At 37.8% G+C, this 23,772-nt stretch overlaps 1 protein-coding gene across 1 annotated transcript in view; it reads left to right on the plus strand.

Annotated features, from left to right (window-relative positions):
• Nucleotides 1-17,656, plus strand: part of LOC134219543 (uncharacterized) — a 54,608-nt gene extending 36,952 nt beyond the window's left edge. Inside the window, exon 2 of the mRNA XM_062698289.1 lies at nt 16,378-17,656. Coding sequence (XP_062554273.1) covers nt 16,388-17,569 — 1,182 coding nt within the window. The 5' untranslated portion in view covers nt 16,378-16,387 and the 3' untranslated portion in view covers nt 17,570-17,656. The remainder of the gene's footprint in view (nt 1-16,377) is intronic.
• The last annotated feature ends 6,116 nt before the right edge of the window (nt 17,657-23,772 follow it).

Genomic DNA, 23,772 nt, shown 5'->3' on the forward strand with positions numbered 1-23,772 from the left:
AATTTGCTATTCATAAATCCGTACAAGTTAGCATTTATTGGGCGTGATGGAGTTTGATAAAAAAACTGAATTCTTCGAATGTCTTTTTTCATTACTACACGCGTAATAACAATATAATCGACTCAAATTATGAGGAAATGCTCCTTCGCGAATATGATTAGGCATGCTATTAGTCATGAGACTTAGACACTACATGTTTCATATATCATTTTTTTCTGTTCAACATTTCTTTCTTTATGATTTTCAAACGTAGTGTAAGTAGTATTCTAAGCATGGCATCTATCATATACTCGTTTCTGTACTACAACTGTAACATAATGAGAGAAACGGGAGATGATCATTGAAATGTTGAGAAGCCCTCAACGCTGGGATTAGTAGTTCCAGATTTAGTACTATCCGTTTGAAAATCCGTCAGAATTGCTAACTAATATCGTGTTTTTTGGGAAAACTATCTTCTGCTTCGAGTGGTATTCACTGTTGTTTTAAATCAGTGTTTTCTACATGTCTTTGTTAAGCATATCTTAGTGAAATGTAGTGTTCGGCTGTATGTTACAAAAAAAAAAGTTCGTGAAAAGAAGAAAAAAATCCTTGCTCTGAGATTTTTTACATGTCTAAAGTGATAATTAGGAAAAATACCTAAAGCTGGCTAAACGTTTGAAGCCATTGACAGAGAGAGAGATTTTTAACGTGCTCAAGTTTCATTAGGTGCTATTGTTTCTATTATGCTTATTCTTGAGTTTTGTGAGTGTGGGATCGAACGAGTTTTTAGAGCGCAGAACAATTTCGAGATCCGTGTTATTTTCTTATTCTCTGTGTCGTTGAAAATACATTAGGGGTATTCACTCAAAGGCGTAGGTTGCTGCGTATCTGTTTATAGAAATGTTTCATAGGCGATTTGAAATATGTCCCTTGTAATTGTGCGTGAAACATTTCTATAATCAGATACGCAGCAACCTACGCCGTTAAGTGAATACCCCTATTAATTAGTGCGTGACCAAATGTGTTTAAGCGAGCAGAACGACGTGGAATTATGTAATTATGGAAAGTAATATTAAACTGTGCGGTTTTCTCGCCGGAGACGAGCCAGCCTCGGGCTGAAAGTCTCCTTAATAAAGACACAAAAAAAAAAAAAAACTGTGCGTCTCATCGTGTTTTCTCTAGTCGCAGAACAATTGCGCGATCATCGAAATGTTTTGTTCTGCGTTGAGCGGTTGACCTAATTAGATGGCGTGTGCGTGTCCCATCGTATTTCCTTTATCACGCAGAACGATCGCGCGATCATTGGAAAATTCTGTTCTGCTTAGTGCGGTCGGTAAATCAATTAGTTAGCGCACGTTCGTACGATTGTGTTTTTGTTTAACCTCGATCAAATTACACGCTACACTCGGCATACCGTTTACCAAAACGAACCCTGCTACACTCCCTCCCCACATATCCAAAATCCCAGTGATTTCTCGTGGAAGTGCAGATGACTCGTCGGCTTCCATCAAAGCGAGTATCACGTCATTATTTTCCTTCCTAATCCCTAATTGACCTGCATTCGGACACGGCCGGCGCTGGTATTGCTTAATTTTGGGTCACCAGTTCTTACAAATTGAAGATAATGTTAGTCCCAAACACCATCTTAAACTATGCTTGGAGAAGGCACTTCTTTTTAACTGGAATAAAACATCTACTACACTTGTTGAATGCTGTTCATCGAATGAATTTATTGAAACTTTGTTACAATTAGATTGGTTCTTAATTCTAGTACAGTTACAGTTTGTTCGATACTTAATTCTAGTACTATAGTAGGAGGCGGAGAGAAACACGGAGCTTATTGACTAGTTGTCCAATCAGAGAAAAGAAGGGTACATAGTTAAATACCAATACGTGTACACTTAGTGTGACACTGGTATGGCTCAAGCTATGTGCTGTTGGCATAGATCAGCACCGAAGAGGAGTTAATATGAAAGCATAAGAATGCATAGCTTATTGAGGGTTATGTAAATGCAATATGACACCATGGGACCGTTTGTCTGATGGTGCATTGCGGTACCGATTTATGACTAACTCATTGGCTGGGAGGTAAGTGTTTTGAAAATGTTACAACGTTTGGAACAATGTAAGGAGTCGAATTGCTACACTTGTGTTTTATGGAATGTGGGCAATAATTGATTAACTGTGACACGACATGTCCCAGATTAATTCATGGAACATGTCTTGTAAAAGAAATATGAGTAAGCATAACCACACTTGCTTGGGATCATAAATGAGGTGGATTTGTTATGGTTTGAAAACATGTGAAACTTGAGAAAATATTAGAGTGACTAATTTATAGTCCTGGGAAAGTCTATTATAGTACAATCTGCTGGTTCTCTGTGTAATTACAGCTGACCTGGCAATAACGGAGTAGTAACCGTGGGCGGTCAATCATGCTCATGCTCATGCTGGGCGTAAAAATATCATCTGTTAACTTCATGATATACGAATGCACATATTGTAACTTTGTTTAAAAACCTCCCATTAACAATTATGAAAGAGCTCAATGAACACTATAGTGTACACGCTGCGAGGCGGCAGTGTCCCAGTGGAGGATGTAATACGAATGAAGAAGAAGACTGACAATTTCCAAATGAATATCGGCCAGAGAGAATTTATTTTAATATCAAAAACGATAAATTTATGTAAATTCAGACACATTTTTGATGATTTAAATAAACACCCAAATCGATCTAATCCCGTCGTTGACCTGAGAGCCACTTTTAGTGGCAGCTGTCAATATTGGCAGGCCTAATTATGTTTTATTGCACGCAGTTGCCATCTTCTTTTTCTTCTTCTCCTATGGCTGTACATTCCAACTAGAGCTTGGCCTGCTTTTCTACAATTATTCAGTTAGCATTTCCTCAATTACCTATTAATTGAAAGCTTTTCTATGCACGCCATTGCATGAGTAATGAGTATGTATCTTGTGTGATAAGTAGGGACAATGGATACACTTTACCCAGGGAGTCGAGAATGTTTCCTATCCGAAAACATCCTATACCGGACCGAGAATCGAACTCGCTATCTCCCGATTGACAATCAAACGCCTTTGCTCGCAAGGTTAACTGGAGACCCTACGCAGTTGCCATACTCAGTAGTAATCAATTGAGTCTATGAAAAGAAAACTGAGTAAGTCATTATATGATTTGAATAATCATGCCGATCGTCAAAAGTCGGGCAGAAATTGCTTCACAAATCTTTAAATCTGTGTTCAACCATACTGGAACACGGTCGTCGTTATAAAAACCTATGATGTATTCTGCACCACTACCCCCTTACAAATAAAGATTAGTAGCAAAAAATAGTGGAACACGTTGAAGGAGTTTCCAGCCTGACTTCGGTTACTCCACCCACATTATATCCGAACCAACGAAAGCTGACTTCGTTCATCGTCGTTGAAATCTGAGCTCCCTTATTTTTTTTACTGCGGTTGCTGTGCCATGCGCCGGCTGCTCCTTCCATAGTACCGTAGCCGTAGGTACGCGCGACTGAAGGAGACAATAATGAATCTGTAGCGGTGGGTTTTCTCCGCTTTCTCCGTACAGGGCTGGTGGCTACCAATGTGGACGAATGACGAATGAAGATGGTAGACTAGACTTTCGGATATGGAAGCAATACTAAATGTCCCATCAAGTTTTGACGAATAAGCTTTTTTTTAGCTGAAGAAGCCTATTGTTAACGAAATACAAAAATAGTGGGGTATTTGTCCTTTGAAATAAATAATTAGTTTTTGATAAAAATCAAATATGGATTAGATCAGAAAAAAGTCACCATGATGATGATGATGATGATGATGATGGTCCCGCCACATACCCCTACAAAGGTTTGAGCTGGACGAGTTATCTTTAAGATAATTAAATAAGATCGATGTACACTGAAGTTTTTTTTTACGCGGTTTTTTTTGCGCGGTTTTTTTTTACGCGGATATTTTTACGCGGTACCGACGTAAAAAAAACCGCGTTATTTAAAAAAACGACGTAAAAAAAACCGCGCTATTTTAAAAAAACGACGTAAAAAAAACCTATTGGGGGACTTAGAAAATTTTATATGTTGGTGCCTACTGGGGACTTAGAAGATTTTTTTATGCCGGTGCCTACTGGGGACTTAGAAAATTTTAAATTGGGACTTATAATGGACGGGGCTTCTTCCTATTTGTTTGCTAGGTGTTGTTTGTAGGTCATAGTACGCTAGTATGGATCGTGATATGGTACATGGTTTTTGTGATATGAAACCAGGAATGTCTTCCGATCTATGCTCAAACTCTTCCAAGAATCTCCTGAAATAAGGCCTTGAGATCTATGAAATAAGGCCTTGAGATCTATAAAGATCTGTCCTCTTGTTTCAAATATGGTGCATGCTCTGTGTTGTTCATAGAATAGATTGTGTTCAAAGCCTAAGTTATTGATCATCCAAAAAAATCCCAAAGCAAGGCCTTTAGATCTACACGCGTAACCAAAGATCTATCCGCCTGCTTCAAATATGGTGCATGCTCTGTGTGGTTCATAGAATAGATTGTGTTCAAAGCATAAGTTCTTGGTCATCCAGAAAACTTCCGAAGTAAGGCCTTGAGATCTACACGCGTAACCAAAGATCTATCCGCCTGCTTCAAATATGGTGCATGCTCTGTGTGGTTCATAGAATAGATTGTGTTCAAAGCATAAGTTATTGATCATCCAAAAAAATCCCGAAGCAAGGCCTTTAGATCTACACGCGTAACCAAAGATCTATCCGCCTGTTTCAAATATAGTGCATGCTCTGTGTGACTCATAGAAAAGATTGTGTTCAAAGCATGAGTTCTTGGTCATCCAGAAAACTTCCGAAGTAAGGCCTTGAGATCTACACGCGTAACCAAAGATTTATCCGCCTGCTTCAAATATGGTGCATGCTCTGTGTAGTTCATAAAATATATTGTGTTCAAAGCATAAGTTATTGATCATCCAAAAAAATCCCGAAGCAAGGCCTTTAGATCTACATGCGTAACCAAAGATCCGTCCGCCTGTTTCAAATATGGTACATGCTCTGTGTAACTCATAGAATAGATTGTGTTCAAAGCCTAAGTTATTGGTCATCCAAAAAAATCCCGAAGCAAGGCTTTTGGATCTACACGCGTAACCAAAGATCTATCCGCCTGTTTCAAATATGGTGCATGCTCTGTGTGACTCATAGAAAAAATTGTGTTCAAAGCATGAGTTCTTGGTCATCCAGAAAACTTCCGAAGTAAGGCCTTGAGATCTACACGCGTAACCAAAGATCTATCCGCCTGTTTCAAATATGGTGCATGCTCTGTGTGGTTCATAGAATAGATTGTGTTCAAAGCATAAGTTATTGATCATCCAAAAAAATCCCGAAGTAAGGCCTTTAGAACTACACGCGTAACCAAAGATCCGTCCGCCTGTTTCAAATATGGTGCATGCTCTGTGTGGTTCATAGAATAGATTGTGTTCAAAGCCTAAGTTATTGGTCATCCAAAAAAATCCCGAAGCAAGGCCTTTAGATCTACACGCGTAACCAAAGATCTGTCCGCCTGTTTCAAATATGATACATGTTCTACGTGACTCATAGAATAGATTGTGTTCAAAGCATAAGTTATTGATCATCAAAAAAAAATCCCGAAGCAAGGCCTTTAGATCTATACGCGTAACCAAAGATCTATCCGCCTGTTTCAAATAAGGTGCATGCTATGTGTGGTTCATAGAATAGATTGTGTTCAAAGCATAAGTTCTTGGTCATCCGAAAAAATCCCGAAGTAACGCCTTTAGATCTACACGCGTAATTGAAGATCTATTCGCCTGTTTCAAATATGGGACATGCTCTGCATGACTCATAGAATAGATTGTGTTCAAAGCATAAGTTATTGGTCATCCAAAAAGATTCCGAAGTAAGGCCTTTAGATCTATACGCGTAACCAAAGATCTATCAGCCTGTTTCAAATATGGTACATGCTCTGTGTGACTTCTAGAATAGATTGTGTTCAAAGCCTAAGTTCATGGTCATCCAAAAAAATCGCGAAGCACGGCCTTTAGATCTACACGCGTAACCAAAGATCTGTCCGCCTGTTTCAAATGCGGTACATGCTCTGTGTGACTCATAGAAAAGATTGTATTCAAAGCATAAGTTCTTGGTCATCCAAAAAACTTCCGAAGTAAGGCCTTTAGATCTACACGTGTAACCAAAGATTTAACCACCTGTTTCAAATATGCTACATGTTATATGTGACTCATAGGATAGATTGTAATCAAAGCATAAGTTCTTGGTCATCCAAGAGATCCTTGAAGTAAGGCCTTTTGATCTACATGCGTAACCAAAGATCTATCAGCCTGTTTCAAATATGGTACATGCTCTTCGTGATTCATAGAATAGACTGTGTTCAAAGCATAAGTTCTTCTTCTTCTTCTTCTTTTTTGGCATTACATCCCCACACTGGGACAGAGCCGCCTCGCAGCTTAGTGTTCATTAAGCACTTCCATAGTTATCAACTGCGAGATTTCTAAGCCAAGATACACGGCTAAGGAGGGCATAAGTTCTTGGTCATCCAAAAAAGTTCCAAAGTAAGCCCTTTACATCTACACGAGTAACCAAAGATCTATCGGCTTTTTTCAAATATGGTACATGCTCTGTGTGGTTCATATAATAGACTGTGTACCTCGCCTTCTTGTCCCCATAGTGATGGGCGATATTCAAAGGCGCGATCTGGTGGTGACCGATTCATGAGAGAATGTGCAGGTTGAGGATCAAAGACCGGTTCTTCAGCTTAAGCATAATCACCGTTTAGCCTACACAACGGAATTCTGCCCATACCCTGAGGGAAGTTAAGGATGCCATCAGACAGCTAAAGACCAATAAAGCAGCTGGTAAGGATGGTGTCGCAGCTGAGCTCATCAAAATGGGTTCCAGAATCCAGAGATCCAAAGGTCTTACTTCGGAAAATTTTGGATGACCAAGAACTTATGCTTTGAACTCAATCTATTCTATGAGTCACGCAGAGCATGTACCATATTTGAAACAGGCTGATAGATCTTTGGTTACGCGTATAGATCTAAAGGCCTTACTTCGGAATTTTTTCAGATGACCCAGAACTTACGCTCTGAACACAATCTATTCTATGAGTCACACAGAGCATGTGCCATATTTGAAACAGGCGGATAGATCTTTGGTTACGCGTGTAGATCTAAAGGCCTTGCTTCGGGATTTATTTGGATGACCAATAACTTCGGCTTTGAACACAATCTGTTCTATGAGTTACACAGAGCATATACCATATTTGCAACCGGCGGACGGATCTTTGGTTACGCGTGTAGATCTAAAGGCCTTACTTCGGAATTTTTTCGGATGACCATGAACTTATGCTTTGAACACAATCTATTCTATGAGTCACGTAGAGCATGTACCATATTTGAAACAGGCGGACATATCTTTGGTTACGCGTGTAGATCTAAAGGCCTTGTTTCGGAATTTTTTTGGATGACCAAGAACTTAGGCTTTGAACACAATCTTTTCTATGAGTCACTCAGAGCATGTACCATATTTGAAACAGGCTGATAGATCTTTGGTTACGCGTATAGATCTAAAGGCCTTACTTCGGATTTTTTTTGGATGACCCAGAACTTATGCTCTGAACACAATCTATTCTATGAGTCACACAGAGCATGTACCATATTTGAAACAGGCGGACAAATCTTTGGTTACGCGTGTAGATCTAAAGGCCTTGCTTCGGGATTTTTTTGGATGACCAGTAACTTAGGCTTTGAACACAATCTGTTCTATGAGTCACACAGAGCATGTACCATATTTGCAACCGGCGGACGGATCTTTGGTTACGCGTATAGATCCAAAGGCCTTGCTTCGGATTTTTTTTGGATGACCATGAACTTATGCTTTGAACACAATCTATTCTATGAGTCACGTAGAGCATGTACCTTATTTGAAACAGGCGGACAGATCTTTGGTTACGCGTGTAGATCTAAAGGCCTTGTTTTGGATTTTTTTTTGGATGACCAAGAACTTAGGCTTTGAACACAATCTGTTCTATGAGTCACACAGAGCATGTACCATATTTGAAACAGGCGGACAGATCTTTGGTTTACTTCGGGATTTTTTTGGATGACCAATAACTTAGGCTTTGAACACAATCTATTATATGAGTCACACAGAGCAAGTACCATATTTGAAACAAGAGGACAGATCTTTATAGATCCTTATTCCATAGATCTCAAGGCCTTATTTCAGGAGATTCTTGGATGAGCTTGAGCATAGATCGGAACACATTTTTGGTTTCATATCACAAAAACCATGTACCATATCACGCGTACTATGACCTACAAACAACACCTAGCAAACAAATAGGAAGAAGCCCCGTCCATTATAAGTCCCAATTTAAAATTTTCTAAGTCTCCAGTAGGCACCGTCATAAAAAAATCTTCTAAGTCCCCAGTAGGCACCAACATATAAAATTTTCTAAGTCCCCCAATAGGTTTTTTTTACGTCGTTTTTTTAAAATAGCGCGGTTTTTTTTTTGCGTCGTTTTTTTGAAATAACGCGGTTTTTTTTTACGCGGTTTTTTTACGCGGTACATGGAGCGACGTAAAAAAAACCTTAGTGTAATCGGTTTTGCAAACAAACGATCCGATTGTATGAACAGATATAAAATTCAAAATAGAATTCCACACTGTACAACAAAAAATAATTGGTAAAATGAACTAGAGAACTACGCCTAGAATTTTCGTAATCAACAGTAGTGATACATGGAGCTCATCAAAAGCTAAACTTGTGGAACCTCTCGCACAGATTTCAAAAGCTCCGCCAAACATCGCGTTCAATTCACAAACCAAGATCGTACTCTAAAACTCACATTTATCTGAACATGAATCATTAGGTTCGACAACCAAACATAAAAACCTGTGTAACCGCTCCGTCGATAGCAAATGTTTCGGAATAACCGCGAGTACAAAATAATCTACCAGAAGGCTAACTACTAATTCAAAAGCATGATTCAACAGTTCGAATTATGCAAGTTATGCGAATTATTTAAAATCATTCATATCTGTAATCCACACACGATGCTCAAACTTTTGTAGACTACACAAAAAAAGGTTCAGAAATAAACTACGCCAATAAACTAAAATCCATCATCATCATCGAGGCGAACGTTTTAGCTTACTAATGCTCAATCTATCTTCTATCTTCTTCTTCTTCTTCTATCTTCTTCTTCTATATACATAAAAATGAATTTCTGTCTGTCTGAACCTTATAGACTCCGAAACTACTGAACCGATTGGCGTGAAAATTTATATGCAGAGGTTTTTGGGGTCGGGGAAGGTTCTTAAGATGGTTCGAGACCCCTCCCTCCTTTGGAAAGAGGGGCTCCCATACAAATGAAACCGAAATTTCTGCATAACTCGAGAACTAATCAATTTTAGGCGAAACGAAGTTCGTCGGGTCTGCTAGTAAATAATAGAAATAAAAATGGTCCATTAACATGTTTGAACGGGAAAAAAATTGCCGGGTAGCTGTTCAAAAGGCAGCTTTGAAGTGTGAAATACATTGTCTCTTGAACTACGTTAGCGTGACTGTACGTTTGATGTGCGAAGGCATCGAATTAAAAACATTTATACCATTTATACAAAGTGTTTTGTGAAGCGCCATACAAAAAAAAGGATGTTCGCACATTATCAACGTGTCTTGTATTATATCTATGAATATCACTTCTTCTTTCAATTCGATCACTCAAATATCGAGGCAGTAACCGTTTTAAAAATGAACACCATAGTCAAGTACACTGTTCTTTGATTCACTGACAGCCATTGTAAGGCGTCCAACAGGAAAGTTGAGGAAGTGAATCTATCGCATTTTAAAATCAAACGCATTATTTTATTTTGTAAGTGATATTTGTGTATCGTTGGCCAAGAATAGGATGGAAGGGCAAAAATCCAGATAAGGAGAGATGATTGATTTATACAAGAGTATTTTGCTACCAATAGTCAAATCGTGTTTTAATCGACAGATGCTATGTTTATATGTACAATATGACATAGGTTTTAGCGGGAGTTGCTCGAAAATAATAAATATTGAAACAGTTGGTGAGTAGTGAAGAAATTCAAAACGATTTTACAGAAATCGATCTAGAATGCTGCAATATTTGACATTTGAAACCAATGTACATTGATCCCGAGCAACCCAGGGTCCGATCTGCTAGTAATTTATAAAATAGGCCCTAATACACTTCCCTGTGGCACTCCGAGCGTGTTCTCCACGGGATTAGAAACAGAATCATTAAAAGCAGTCCTTTGAAATCTGTCAGACAAATAGCTTTCAAACCATGTGTATGCAGATCCCGAAATTCCAAAGCGCTTGATTGTGTTCAACAATAAGGGCCGAGAAATTGTCTCAAAAGCGCGTTTTAGATCCAAGAACACAGCAACAATTGTATCTTTACGCTCTACATTTTCCTTCCATTTAGCTAATACCAAATTCAATGCGGTTTCACAAAAATGACCTTCTCGATATCCCGATTGTTCCGGTATCAGCCAGTTGTTTCTTTTCATCCGGCCTTTTACTACAAGTTCCAAATTTTTCTCTAATGTGTGCAACATATTGATGGGACGAAACTCTTCGGCTTTAATCGTCCCAGCAACTTTTTGAATAGGAATCACAAGAGATCCCTTCCAAGCTTGTGGCACGTGTCCAATTCGTGAATATTCATTTATTAGGTCCAGCAAGTTGTGTCCGATGACTTAAAAGCAGTCTTGTATTACCGTATTGTATTAGCGCCAATAAATAAATACCCATCTTCCTGCCCAAGCTTTTGGTTAGCAGATCGTTTTAAAATTCAATAGTGATCAACTAGACTCTGTCTCATGTCGAATAAAACTTATTGCGGGAAAATCGGTTAAGGATTACTATATGAAAAGTTGTCTAATGTTTTGCCTAGCTTTCGTGCACACACGTACACACACATACGCACATACATACACGCAGACAGACAGACATTTGCTCAGCTCGTTAAACCGAGTAGATTGATATATAACACTATGGGTTTTCGAGGCTTTTATAAAAAGTTCGTTTTCGGAGTGAAATGATAGCCTTTCGGTACAACTTTGTTGTACGAGAAATGCAAAAATGAACAAAAATGTTATTATTCAATCAACCAAGATAAAAGAACGCCTTCCAATGAAATGGCTGTTTATTGACTAATTGTAGTACTGTGCAAATATACGTTTCCCTCAAAACTAGAATTTCTGGATAATTTTTAATAAATATCAAACTTTTTGAAATAAATTAAATTAAAATCACTATATTTGCATTATAGTACAGAATATTTAGGTCACCCAGTTTTTGACACAAAACTTGAAATAGATACAAATACATATTTATACATTTAAACACTGAATTTTACCTTACACGATGGTTTGAAAATAGATATAAATCCTGGCACTTTCTTCGTATTACCTTTAAAAAAATACCTTTCTTAAGTAAAGGTCTTTTCAATATCGAGTAAAAGGCTGTATGTCATCTCCGCACCGCGCACATACATATTCATGAAAAAAAATAACGGTGTCACACGCTACCCGAGCAAAGCCAGATAACTGAAATGATATCAAACTGATAACACACTAAGTTATCCTTATTATCATTTTGATATTTAGTTATCAATCATGTAATTAACTGATAACTGAATAATAACAATTTTAATTATCAATACAAATTTGCCATTTTCTTTCACATTTCGGGTCGTTCAGACATCGTGCTAAGCATTCTATTCTTTGAAACAAACTAACTTGTGGGAACAACTTCCCTAGGGACATATTTTATGGTGAATGGTCATCCCAATATGTTTAACACGAGGTAAAACTCTACCAAATAAAAACTGCGAATCTTTCCTTAATCAGATTTACCATACAGATTAGGATTAATATTTATCCAGCTTTCCATTCTCACAATAATGGCGGATGCTATGAAAAGTATGACAAGAACTGTTTCCAAACATTGAACTGAAATTTTCGTCTAAGCAGACGATGATTTTCCCCGTTACCAATTGTGTTCATTTCTCTGTCAACAAAGGCATTTGCGCAAGAGTTAGTTTTCTTATTTGTTTTATACTGTGCTTATTATCTTTACTTTCATTTCAGGTGTTGTTGAATAATGAAATATGTATGTATCTGAGAACCATACGTTGTAGTTGAATTAGTACTTAACATGGCCTTGCAACTCCCGGAACATATGATCCAAGGGCATGTGCTCATTCAGGAATGGTGAATACTCTTCACTAGCCGCCTACTTTGCAGGACAACGTCTATATATAAAAATGAGTTTGCATTTGCTTTGAGGCAATATAATTCGTCTTGGGATCCGGAGTGTTCATATATATGGGAAAGCGGAAAATTTAACTTGGAATGTCGGATAATCAAGAAAATGCAACGATCTGGTGTGATGTGGAGAAAACAATCATGCTCACTAGAGTGATTCAAATTTTGCCTTTTTTGCTCCCCTACGCTTAAACGATGGCATTTGCCATTTTGATAATCGTCCTAAATTTTTAGCTAATTTGGATGTAATTTGACTGAGCACAAGCAGTTTGAAGCTTGTATGAAAATTACTATGAAAACAGTAAATTTGTGAAAAACCGTTCCCCATCACTGCCCATTAAGCTCTAAAATGTATGAATACGTTAGAAACATAGGAAATTTAACAAGGGAAATATCGTCGTTGTTGCTAAACGAATTGATCCTGGCAACTAAAGTTATTATGGAAATACTGAATAGTGGGAAATTTAATTTAACACGTAAAAGAATAACATCAATATCAATCCAGCTTTTCGCGCACGGTAATGGCTGCCGTTTTTTGACACTTGGCTGCCTAGAAAAGTGTCAAAAAATGGCAGCCATTACCGCGCGCGAAATGCTGGATAATGAGCATTTCTGTTTTATTTATAATTTTGCTCACAAAAGTTAGATTGCTTCGCAACAACAACTAGCTTTCAGCTTAGGATCTAGTCTATGATGGCGATGCGTTAAATATATTCAAATAGATTCTGGGCTGCTTCACGAAACGATCCTTTACATAAGTGGCAATTCTCATAGAATTTTTCATATAACCTTCAAACGGCACGTGCACAACCAAATTACATCCAAATCAGTTAAAAATTTGGGAGGACTATTAAAATAGCAAAAACAATCGTTTAAGCACAGGGGAGCGAAAAAGTCAAAATTTGAATCACTCTAATGCTCACACTGAAGTCGATCTGGAGTGCGACCCTGCAATATGCTCAACTACGACCAGTTTGAACCAAGAAATGAACGCCAAATACAAACCCGGGGGAAATCGTTATCTACAGTCAAACTTTCATGCGGCGATAGTTAAGAGACGGTCTACTCATGGACATATCGAGATGTAATAGAAAATCATGTGGTAGGAGTACTGTCATCAAAGTAACCCATAAAACAATTTTTAGTATGGAAATATTTGCTTCCATAAGTCGATATCGAGTCTTAGAACATCGACTCCTGGAGAGTATATGAATAAGAATGAGTTGAGGTTTCTGTTTTCTCAATTTTACTAGCGAGAGGATTCTCCAAATAGCAAGATTTTTCATAGACTAATTCTTCCTGGGATCAGCAGTGTCTATATGTGCATATGAAAACATGGAACGTTTCACTGCGAAATACAAGTGGATTTGTTTGAATAAAACCTAGCGCCGAAATCGATTTACAATGTGGCGCTGCTGTGATTGACAATTAATGAGAAAAACTAACTTGAGCAAGGTCGGGAACGATTGCCTAGTATTTATATATTTATGTAATAAGCTGCAACTGAAAAAAAAATTTTAAATAAAAAAAAGATGAACTGTATTTATCCCAATTGATTGCCGATTCGCTATTTGAAATTAAATTCGGTTTTCATTTTTGTTATGTTGACTGTTCATTCGAACAAAATGATAACAATTCTAGTTATCAATATAACTGGATAATAAATTTTGTTATTAATAAGTTATTCTGCTTTGCTCTCTGTCCAGCCGACTGTGATTGACATAAAATGGTCATGGCATCAAGATTTGACTATAAATAGTCTTCAGTAAATGTAAGATTGTAGAAAGCGTAGTGCTCTTCTCTTCTACTCTTCAAGAAAGCGTAATTGGATGAGTGCCTAGAGATGACGCCGTACAATCACTCGATTCGTGTTCGAATCCCAGTGAATGCCAACATTTTTTACAATGCGCAACGAAGTCGGCAAAGAAGATTTACCTATTTTGGTCGACAAAACAGTGACGGCTGATAACTAAATGATAACTAAATTAGTTATTTGAGTAAATAACATATATAACAAAATGTGTTATCAACTTGGTATCAGTGATAACTTAATTTGATTTCATTTAGTTGTTTCTGGAACAAAATTCTGGTATCGTTTTTGTTAATTCAAATAAAATGATAACAAGCTCAGTTATCAAAATGTTTGATAACCGAATAATAAAATTTGTTATCAATTAGTTATTCATCTTTACCCGGGTACCAGCCCTGCCTTAATACCATTTTTGTCCTTCAGTCGTACGCTTGTTTCGTGAAATTGGGTTAGTCAACGTCAAAGAACGACAGCTTGGAGTCGCATTTGCATGCCAGCTTGAAAAAGTGTAACCAATTTTGAAGCTCGTCGCCGAAAAACCTACGCGGTTCATTATTTACTTTGGGAAAATAAAGTAAAACGAGAAAGTTTATTGAAACCCCACCCATCGGCTCCGGCGTCGTGTGACATCATCGCCGTGCCGGATTTTCCGATGCTGGTGGCGGATGGAAGGGGAGGCGGTCGTGACTTCAATGAAAGCACAGCGACGATTAACGCGTGCCTGGAATGGGTTCGCGGCAGCCTGCCTGTTGTAAGAGTTAATTTGGAGTTAATTATTTTCACTTGAACAATCAAACACCACCTCCACAAAGCCGGTGATGAGGCTCATCGCGTGCCGCGAGGACCCGCGTACGCCTGACGGGGAGGTTGTATTGCAGCAGATTGAGTCAATTGTTTTATGAGGAAGAGATGATAAGCGGTACTTTATTGTTTCGATGCTACATCAAAGTGTTTTAATGAGCTTTAAACTTTTACTGGATTTTTCTCATTTGAATGGGATATTTCACTTCAAATCACAAGCAAATAAATCATACAGAACAGGGACAAATTGGCACGGAGTGTCATAGCCAAACCCAGTAGGTACACAAATTTACATTCGATTTATTTCTCGATTAGATAATACCTCAAGCCCGGACACAAGATTCCTTTCGACATTCCATACGTTTCAGGTGAGTGTGCAAATAATAGCTATCCGGAGGGAGTCTCTCTTGTCTTCATTATTCTTGGCATCATCTCCTTCGACGACACGAATGGAATGTGCACATTCAACTGTTTTCTTAACATTTGCTTTCGAGTTGTCTCCAAAGAAAAAGACGCCCGAAGGATTTCCATCCGCTCGGGGTGTTTCATTCGGATATAGAATGTAAGGGCTGGGGAATTGTTCTTGGTTTGCCCGTGAGAAGAGCTAGTTTTGGAATGATACGGCACACTATTTGATTTTGGACTGACAATAGAATTGTTCTGACTCTGAATGGGAGCTACACTAGACAGGATGTCGTAAGACTAAATAAATCATTTCCAAATCGGATCTACTGAAGGAGTACACCATTTCAATGAGACTTTAGAGGCAGCCATCTCATTCAATTTGAGAGAGTAGAATAAAAGAAATATCCATAAGTGAAAAGTACGAATTGCCTAAACTATCTTTTGCAATTCTGGATTACAATACTCGCATTAGTGTTATAATAACTATTATAGCGCTCAAATAAGTCGCATAATGTTCATAAAAATATCTATTTTTGTGTAATGTATTATGGAAAATCAAAAAGCTTCACTTCCATGTTATTGTTCTCCATTGTCTTCAAACTTAGAACATCACCTAGTTTCAAGTAAAAAAATGTAAATAATTATAACAGCACCAGTCAAATATCATAGATATGTAAAGTGCCTGCCTAAATAATCTATTTCATTTGCTGAAATCAATTTCCTTCTTATTCCAATCCACAACTTTCTGCATTTAAAACACCTATGCATCAAAGTGAGGCACCGGGACTGTAGATACACATGCTGTCACATAAAACGGAAACCGGAAACTCAATTGTTCTCAACTCTCACATATCATGTATCCGTTTCGTTGCTGCAGCTCATTCATAACTCGAGCTCATTTCGAATTCAAATTAACTGTAAACATACATCCCATTTGGGATGAAGCATTTCTGCTACTGCTCGTTTAAATTACATTTTCGAAATGGAATCAAGCGTAATCAGTTCATCTATTTTTGTATCCCCATTCTCTCATAGATCCATCAAAATGACGGAGGAAGTGCAAACACAGCAACATACCCAGCAATCTCAACAGCAACAGCAGCAGCAGCAATCCCAAACCCAACCAAAGCAACGACTGGGCCCGAACGACTATCGTAATTCGGAATTCGTTTCTAAACTGATGGCTGCTAATCCACCGTACATGTTCACACCGGCCATCGGGCCCCACAATTTCTTCTTCAGCGAAATGCTACGTTCTTTAGTTGCCAACAAAAGAAATGAGAGCTTACGCAATGCAGAGCAACTACATCACCAACAACAGCAGCAGCAGCAAGCACAGGCACAAGCTCAGTCCCTGTCGCTTCCAGCACGGCGCCCTAGGAAAAGGTCTTGGTCCCAGCACCGTCTATACCCAGAATCTATAAAAGAAAGCAAAGATTCGGAAGAGAAAGCACCTGGACATCCGGAGAAGCCACTCGAACTAACTAACAAACTGTCCGCATTTTCCAGAAACATTACCTCGAAGTACGAGGAGTCCAATGAAAATTTTAAACCATCCCCTGAAGCGAAATTACCAAATGAAAAACCAACCATGAACGCCAACCTTATTCCAGACCCTCCAACAGCATCGATGCCACCCTCTGATCTGATCCTGCCTCCACCACCCCCCGTGTGGTATCCGCCATTGTATCCTCCCTATGGCATCGATCCTCTGCACTTTTTCATCGATCTCCGCGTTTCCGGCCATATCTACGATCGGAAAAAGGAACTCACGTCGCCCAACTCGGAAAGCATCAAAAGCGAACACTCCAAGCTCATTGGTACCAACGATCGACAGGGATCCGCATTTAGCGTGCCCAAGCCGCGTGACGGACCCAAGTCCACTACGGCAATCAATCTCTCTTCGCCACCTCTTCTGGCGGACGGTGATGAAAAACCACCGAAAGATCCGTCGCCGTTGTTCTTGAGCGAATTCAAAGAGAACAAGTACGACATCATCAAGAATACCAACTACGTGATGCAAAACTTGCCGCGAATTTACGGTGACTTGAATACTTCCCCGAAGGCTGGCGACGATGATTTGAGTGGCAACATGAGCGACGATCAGCAGGACGGCCGATCGGTGGGATCCAACGAAGATTGTTCCGGTGAAGATGGCAAGTTTAGGGACTCTGACCTTAACGTGATATCCGACGAGGATGAATCCATTGCAGTGGATGAGAACTAGATGTTGGGATGTGACGTTCTTCTAATCGAGAGAGAGAAAATAAATCTATAGTTGTTGTTTTGTGTTAAAGTGAGCTTCGAATAAATTATAAAGAACTGTATTGTTTTGTTAGAATTGAAAAGAAAGAACATTTTTAAACGGTGTGGCATCTCACCCGGATTTAACTATTTGAGCCATGTTGACTAATCCTTGATTAACCGTGTAAACAGAAAGGCCTTAACTTTTCATTGAAAATTTTCGGATTAGAATCTTTCTAGACTTCCCTGGGCATATATATTAGCCTCATGATATACGAATACAAAAATGGTAACTCGGCCTAGAAACCTCCCAGTTAACAACTGTGGAAGTGCTTAATGAACACTAAGCTGCGAGACGGAAATTTCCCAGTGGGGGATGTAATGTCAAGAAGAAGAAGAAGTAAAAAAGAAGAAGAAGATGCTTTTCTAATCTTTATTAAGGAGCTTTCAGCTATAGGCTGTTATCTAGATCTCTCTTGAAAATGATTTTTACGAATCCTGATTAAAAAAGTAACGAGATTTGGTAAACTTTACCGAGCCATCGGTAATCGTTACCGAAATCTCGGTAGAATGTAAACTTTGCCGTATACTTCGGTCAAATATTGAAGTTTCGGTAAAGTAATAAACGAATTTTGACTGTTGGAATCTTTGTTGAAGTCGGCAAAATAGTTTAAGTGTGTGTGCTGTATGAAAAATTAGCTTATATTTTTTCTAGCTTCTGTACACACACGAACAGACAGACATGTGCTCAGTTCAACGAGCTGAGTTGATTTGCATGTAACACTGAGTCTTGAGCGTTCTATAAAAATATCTGCAAGGGTTTATTTTCGACTTGCAGTCTTTTAGATGAGATGAATGATTCTTATGTAATCATTGCCGACGTTTCGGTGTTTGGTACCTTCTTCAGGGCCTATTTATTTGGGGAAATGACGATTTATGAATAGGTTACATATAATTTAAATTGAAGCCCAACTGTAGGCTAACTAAATACTACAGACTCACTTGACTAAAATCTTCGTTGTCGGAAATCGATGATCTGACGGTAATTGGGTTGTTTAGGGGTATATATGTTTTTACATATTCTGAATCTGCACAAAAAACTAAGCATAACCCCAATTTTTCAGCATTTTTGGAGCCCCGGAACTATTTTTAATTTGCATTTTAAATTTATATGGGACTTAAAATTTGTTCTTATGCTGCATGGGCCAACTGTCATTCTATGAATGTTAGTGTCATTCTATCGATTTAAATGGCTTTTTGTTTGCTGTATAAAAATGTAAATAAAAGGTTTACAAACAAAATAAAAAAAATGTGTTGGAGATCAGAAAAGCAAGCTCTTTATATTAAACAATGAAAAACCTAATATTTTTCTTTGCTAAACAACCCAATTGTCGATAAATGGTTTATGCACTAGTGTAACACGTACTAGAAATTAAATGGGTTAAACATTAACAAAATTTCAGAAACGAAGCTTATTATATATGTCTTACGGTTCAACATTAGGTTTGTGAGAATATCGTTGAGAAAATACATTCTCAAAATGTTAAACCGGTTGGATTTTTATATGGTACAGGTCCCTATTGAGTGTGTTCACTACAGTTGAATTAATTCCTAATGGGTTGACGATCATGGCGGCAGGTTTAGCTGATCGAGGGGAGGCATTGGTGAGGTGGAGTTGGTGGTAGCGGAGACGGTGGGATAATGCGGTAATCAGTGGTATTGAACAAGTGTTGGGTGGTGGCGGCCGTTGTAATTTTAGTACCCGATACACCCGGATGAAGATGTGCTATGTGCATACACGCAAAAAAAGCGTTCATGAATTCGTGAACTAACAAGTTCATGGTGTATTTTTTCGTGAACAACAGTCACGGATTCGGGAACACAGTCACGTTTTCTGGAACGTTCTGGAAGACGTGACTGGTGTTCCCGAATACATGAATTAAATCACGGTGTATTTTTGCAGGTTCACGAATTCGGGAACGCTTTCTTTTGCGTGCATGCACGAAGTAGTCCGTCGGTATTAGTACGTCTATTGACGATATCTGGAGCGGTTGTGATGTAACACATATCTAAGAAGGCCAGTGTGCGTGTCTTTATAGCACGGTTTATTATGGTCGTTTGGTTTTTATGGTTTATTGATGTCGAAACAGTGTAGGTGATCAATGCATTCAACTCATCTAAAAGACTGCAAGCCGAAAATAAACCCTTCCACTTAATCACAAAGCAGTCGTTTCATCTTTTTCTTCTTCTTCTTCTTCTTCTTCTTCTTCTATGCGAAGAGATATGTGAGAAGTAAGAAGTAGGAAGGAAAAAATAATAAGGAATGAAGAGAGCAGGCAGAAGAAATAAGGAAGAAAAAGGAAGAAAAAGGAAGGAAAAAGGAAGATGGAAGAAGGAATAATGAAAAAGGAAGAAGAAAGACTGAAGAAGAAAGAAGGAAGAGAGAAAAAGAGAAAAGCAAGAAGAAAAAAGAAAGGAAAAATGAAAGAAGGAATGAAGAAGAAATAAGGGATAAGAAAGAAGAAAGAAGGAATAAGGAACAAGAAAAAGGATGAAGTTAAAAGGAAAAAACAGAAGGAAGAAAGAAGAAGAAGACAATGGAATAAGGAGGGAGGAAGAGAAAAAAAGGAAAAAGAAATAAAGAAAAAGGAAGAAAGAATAACGAAGAAGAAAGGAGTAAGAAGGAATATAGAATAATGAAGGAGAAAGCACTAGAAAGAAGCAAGAAGGAAGAAAATGAAAGAAGAAGGAAAAAAGATGAAAAAGAAAAAGAAAGAGAAAGATGGAAGAAAGAAAAAGGAAGGAGAAAGAGGAAGGAAAAACACAAAAAGAAGAAGTAATAATGGAGAATGAACAAGTAAGAAGGAAAAAGGAAGAACTGAGAAGCGAGGAGGAAAATCAAAAAAGTAAGAAGGAAGATGAAGGAAATAAGAAAACAATAAGGAACAAGGAAGAACTGACTTCTAACTTCTAACTTTTCATTCACTAATGACCGTTTAGAAGAAAATATGTAAAAGATCTTATCGCAACATTAATACTTGACAAAAATACTATGCTCCAGAATACGCCAGATAGTTCTAAACAATAAAAGTTACCCGGGAGCAAGTGAAAATGCGGGGTAAGTGGGTACTATGGCTGCCGATGCATTTATGAACGTTTTTAATGGTAACAATGTTCTAGAAAGATCATCATCAACGAATTCACCTGACACAAAAACTAATGCTATTGCTTGATCATGACTTTAAACTACCGTGAAAAGCTACAAAATTCGTTGAAATGCAACAAAATAGTCGTTTCTAAATTTATTATTGATGTGGAAAGTGAATATTTCAGGCAATTTTATAATTTTGTTACATCGAAAAAGATTTCAAAGTTTTAATTAAAGCCTAAATCTGCAATTTTGACTTGCCCTTGAGTTTTAACAAACATGGGACAAGTGGGACATAATTGAATAACATTTCCCATAGAGTTCCGTTGTTAGAAAGTATTGTACAGCCAATTGCCTATTGTGTATTTTACATTCTGAAAATTATATCTCCCGCATGAAAAACCGTAATGGTTATAACTATGCGACATTATTCCGTTTACAGTGCAAATAATCTTTTTATTCTACAATAGGTCAACAGGCTTCGTCTTGTTCGAATTTTTCTTTGGATTTACAGATTTTCAGATAAATAATGTGCTAAAACATGAATTGGCAATGTCGTTCTAATACAATTTTACAACACGGTGCATCGCCTAAATAAAAACGTTTCTTTTGAAGTAATGATTTATGTAACAATTTGTGTTTTCAACATAAAAATATTCATTCGGAAAGTGAATAAAGATTTGCTTATCCTTGCCATCTATAACATTTGGTACAAAAGTAAGCTAATGGAAAACAAGACAACAGACAATTAAACAGTAAGTCGACTCTTGTTTTGTTCGCATATATGCTAACATTATAATCCCATTTTTATTGCAAAAACAAAAGTCCACCAAGCATTAAACCTCCATCCATGATATGAAAATACTACGGCTCAGGAATAATATGGATATTATAGGGTAACGGTACCAATAGTGGAGGTATTAGTAGATTCACAAAAGAAAACATTTTTTTTAAATTGATAATTAGGGAAAATTTACAGTTTAAATAACTTAGCTAATAGATAAACTAATGAATTCGCTTACAAAAATGAGATAGATGTCATTTAATATCAACAATTATCAAATATTGCTTGCACCACTATGGGTACACTGTTCCTTTAGTGGCGGTAAAAATTAATTTTGATTCCCATAGTGCACTATAATGGTGCTATCCATTGGTTTCTTACGAGACTCGCCACTATTGGTACAGTTGCACCACTATAGGTGGTGGTTTGGTTTGGTGGTGGTGGTGGTTTCAATGATTTTTCAAGCGAAATCTTAAGATAAGTTTAGATTTAACAGGACATTTAAAACACGACGCATCAACTGAAACCATCGTAAAGTGTATAAACTCCAGTATTGGTGCTACCTCCACTAAAAGTACGGTTACCCTATTTATTATTTATTTATTTATTCAGACTAAGGCCGAAGTGGCCTCCCAAGTAACAATTTCCTTGCTTCTTGGATTTATCTAATTCTTATTGCGGACTTATGACAGCAATCACGAAGCTGATTGCTCAGTTTTATTGGCGCTCTTATTGCTATCAATAAACCTCCCATAAATCTGCTGAAAAATGCTTCAAACGTCAAATGCCTATTAACCATATGAACTGATCTATGATAGTGATGAAGAGCGTAATAAATCCAATTTTCAACGCTCGAATAAAGCTACAATTTTTGGTCATAATGTGGTCAAATGAATTTCCCCCATAAGAATGTTTGTATTGCGAAGAGTTAATGACGGTGTTTTATAAAAGCAAAATTTTTCTGATCAAATTCCATGATGGCCATATTGAAAACGGAAAAGTATTTCGCAGTCAGTGAAATATATCACTGAAATGCATGATTTAACGAAATTTTCACCGCTTATCATACTTTTTCCGATAAATAATTTTATAAATTAATAGTTTGGGCAAAAATACTAATCGATTTAGTGGACATCCTAGATGTTGTGGTAATCAATATTTTCGATTTATTCCCCTGAACTACGTTATATGGCCGGCGCGTGGTGTTCAACCTTATTTTTTCACAACATTTGACCATCAAATCGGAAGCGCACTTCTTTTCAATGGTACTGAATCGAAAATACAACCTGAAATAAAATATTATTTTGTTATCATCATCATAATTTTCATCAACAATCCATTTTGTTATTATTTTTCTGCAAAGATTTGTTTCTCTTTTTTAATGCAACATTTTGACAGCTGCCCCAGCCAAATTCCCTTTTTGCGGGTGGTTTAAAAAGGGTTTCTAAATGCTCCTATAATAGGTTTATAGTGGCTATCTGGAGAGGGCCACTTGGCAATATCTTACTCTTATAGTGGCCATCAAAAGGTTGCCGTGTATTACTCGGTTTTATTGTTAGATCTTATAAATTGATCTTGAAAACCATTCTTAGAGCGGAATAAAACTTAAAATGTTACTTGGGCTGTCCGGTATATAAGAGTTTTCTCCATTCGGCTCGGTCCATGGCCACACGTCGCCAACCACGCAGTCTACGGAGGGTCCGCAAATCATCTTCCACCTGATCGATCCACATTGCCCACTGCACACCTCGCCTTCTTGTGCCCGTCGGATCGTTGTCGAGAACTAGTTTAAACGGGCTACTGTCCAACATTCTGGCTACGTGCCCGGCCCACCACAGTCCTCCGATTTTCGCGGTGTGAACGATGGATGGATATTATATCTACATTCTTTAAATTATTTTCATTCGACAATATAAAGCAGAATAGGTCCCACTTACTCCGTTTCAAGGGGTAAGTGAGTCTTACAGGTAAAACTATTTCTTTCACTACCAATATTGAAATATTTTTCTGAACTATCATTTTGTTAGGTCTCACTTGCTCCCGGGGTACCTTATTCTTTTATAGCTGCTAGCAGGAATTAAATCCAAAAAAAAATAAAATAGTTTCTCACCTATCATCTCTCAATAGGGGCCGTACAAGTCAATTACGTAAGCATTTTTTTATATGTTTTTCAACCCTCCCTCCCCCCATGTAAGATTTTTCCCATACAAATCATTTTTCATTTATATGGAGCGTAAGAAAATGGCAGACTCCC

Source organism: Armigeres subalbatus, chromosome 3, assembly GCF_024139115.2.
Source record: "Armigeres subalbatus isolate Guangzhou_Male chromosome 3, GZ_Asu_2, whole genome shotgun sequence".
Lineage (NCBI taxonomy): Eukaryota > Metazoa > Arthropoda > Insecta > Diptera > Culicidae > Armigeres > Armigeres subalbatus.